Source organism: Capra hircus, chromosome 18 (genome assembly GCF_001704415.2).
Source record: "Capra hircus breed San Clemente chromosome 18, ASM170441v1, whole genome shotgun sequence".
Classification (NCBI taxonomy): domain Eukaryota; kingdom Metazoa; phylum Chordata; class Mammalia; order Artiodactyla; family Bovidae; genus Capra; species Capra hircus.
This window is the reverse complement of record NC_030825.1, coordinates 34,907,318-34,909,420: the sequence shown is the minus strand read 5'-3', so window position 1 is coordinate 34,909,420 and position 2,103 is coordinate 34,907,318. Positions and strand designations below refer to the sequence as shown.

Here is a 2,103-nt window from a genome sequence, read left to right as displayed (position 1 = left end):
CCTGCCTGAAAGGCAGGATATGACTTCCATGGAGCAGATTGTCTGCTTGGAGCAAAGATGAGTGTTTCTGAATTAGCCCCAGACCCACCCACATCCCCACATGCTTCATCCTCCTTTTTGCTCCAGCCCTATTTCTTCTTCCTGGCTGCCGCAGGGATGGTGGTGGTGGGGAATGGAGGGAAGGATGCCCTTCTCTCCATGCTGGGAGCTTTACATACTTTGTTTCACTTATTTGTCAGAAATAAAGCTGGTCATAAGAAAGAAACACCAGGGGGGAGGAGAGCCCTTTGAGGCTGGGTCTTGGCCGCCAGCAGCCGTTCACACATCCCTGCCCCGTGTTTGTCCCACGGCCTTGTCGCCTTCATCACACACCACGTGCTGTCACTGCCACTCTTCCGCTGCCCCTCTGCTGCACCCTACAGCTTCTGCTGGACGTGTCCATGGCTGTCCTCCCCTTTTACAGATTGTACCAGTCGTGATTCTCTTTTATACACCTGACCTGAGAATTTGACTCTCTGAGCTCATCTCTGGAGCTTTCTCTTTCTCCACTTTGTCCAGTGACAGGACGGGCAACCAGCTAGCTTCATTATGTCTGTTGTTTTACCAGAAATGTTTGCAAGTATCAGATGCACAGTCATCCAGCCCCCGCTTAGTATAAGTGCTTGATGAGGAGGATGCAATGCTGGTGCTTTGGGTATTGCTACTACCACATGACTGCTGTGGGCCATCCGTGGTCTCTTTATTCCTGGAACTAGAGTCATTAGTGTTTTTACATCTAGTCAGATTAGAGAGCCAACTTCATAAACCCCATAACCAATTCAGGAAACTCATCCTTGTCTATTTCTCTGTCAGTCTGGAAGGACATCATTGTTGAGCTGTCAAGAAGAAAATCTATCATGGCTTCTAGTTCTTTGACAAAACCTCAGATGTGTGGCCTTCTGTCCCATCATTTTCATATTGTCAGAGCATTTATTGTCTCCCTGGGAGATGCAACTTTCTATATGTTTGCTGTGGCTGAACCAAGAAAGAAGGCATATGCATATTTCTATAGAAATTATGATTCCATAAAAGATTTTGAGGAGATGAGGAAGGCAAGTATGTTTCAGAGTGCAAAGTGATTTTGGAGTAGAAAGAATTTCTTTGGGTTGAGTTCCATGGAAGTTTGTCACTGACCTTTGTTCTTGTTTGGGCTTCCCTGGTGGCTCAGCTGGTGAAGAGTCCAGCTGCAATGAGGGAGACATGGGTTCGATTCCTGGGTTGGTAAGATCCCTTGGAGAAGGCAAAGGCTACCCACTCAAGTATTCTGGCCTGGACAATTCCATGAACTGTATAGTCCATGGGATTGGAAAGAGTCAGACATGACTGAGTGACTTTCACTTTGTTCTTGAACTATGAAAATATGAACTATGACTATCTCGGCTAAAGAATAGTTTCTCTTGATAAATAAGTGATTAACAAATACCATGGACACCAAAAAAAAAAAATCCTTAAAGTTCTGTTCCTCTGGAATCAATCTTGGTATCAAAATCTATGTTAGTCATGGTTCTGCAGAGAAAGAGAACCAATAGAATCTATCCATCATCTGTCTGTCTGTCTGTCTATGAAATTAGTTCATGTGATTGTGGAGGCTGAGAAGTCCCAGTCGGCAAGCTGGAGACCCAGGAGAACTGTTTTTGCTTCCGGTCCACGTCTGAAGGCCTGAGAACAAGGAGCACACGTGGTGGTAGTTCCAGGCCAAGGCCAGGAGAAGACTGATGTCTCCACTCGTGTCGTCAGAACAGGCAGAGTTCCCTTTTATTCAGCCGTTGTGTTCTGCTCAGGCCTTTGATTGATTAGGCCCCTATTCAAGGCCTAATGGAGTCCACCCTCATAAGGGGGTGCAATCTACTCAGTCTAGTGATTTCTCTTGGTAACTGAGCATTTCTCAGAATATCTATTTACCAAGTTGAGTGGATGAGAAATCACATGTTTTATGGTGTTTGTGTGTATGTGTAGGTATGGTAGTGTTTAACCACTGCTGCTGCTGCTGCTAACTTGCATCAGTCATGTCCGACTCTGTGCGACCCCATAGACGGAAGCCCACCAGGCTCCTCTGTCCCTGGG

The 2,103-nt window shown here is 46.1% G+C and overlaps 1 protein-coding gene across 1 annotated transcript; it reads left to right on the top strand.

The window, feature by feature from the left end:
- On the top strand, positions 897–1,118 carry LOC102173770 (cytochrome c oxidase subunit 6C). The gene has a single exon (XM_005692100.1). It carries the CDS (start codon positions 897–899, stop codon positions 1,116–1,118), a length of 222 nt encoding a protein of 73 aa, XP_005692157.1.

Coding starts and splice junctions, on each gene's coding strand:
- LOC102173770 (XM_005692100.1), top strand. CDS start 897: ATGGCTTCTAGTTCTTTGACAAAACCTCAGATGTGTGGCCTTCTGTCC.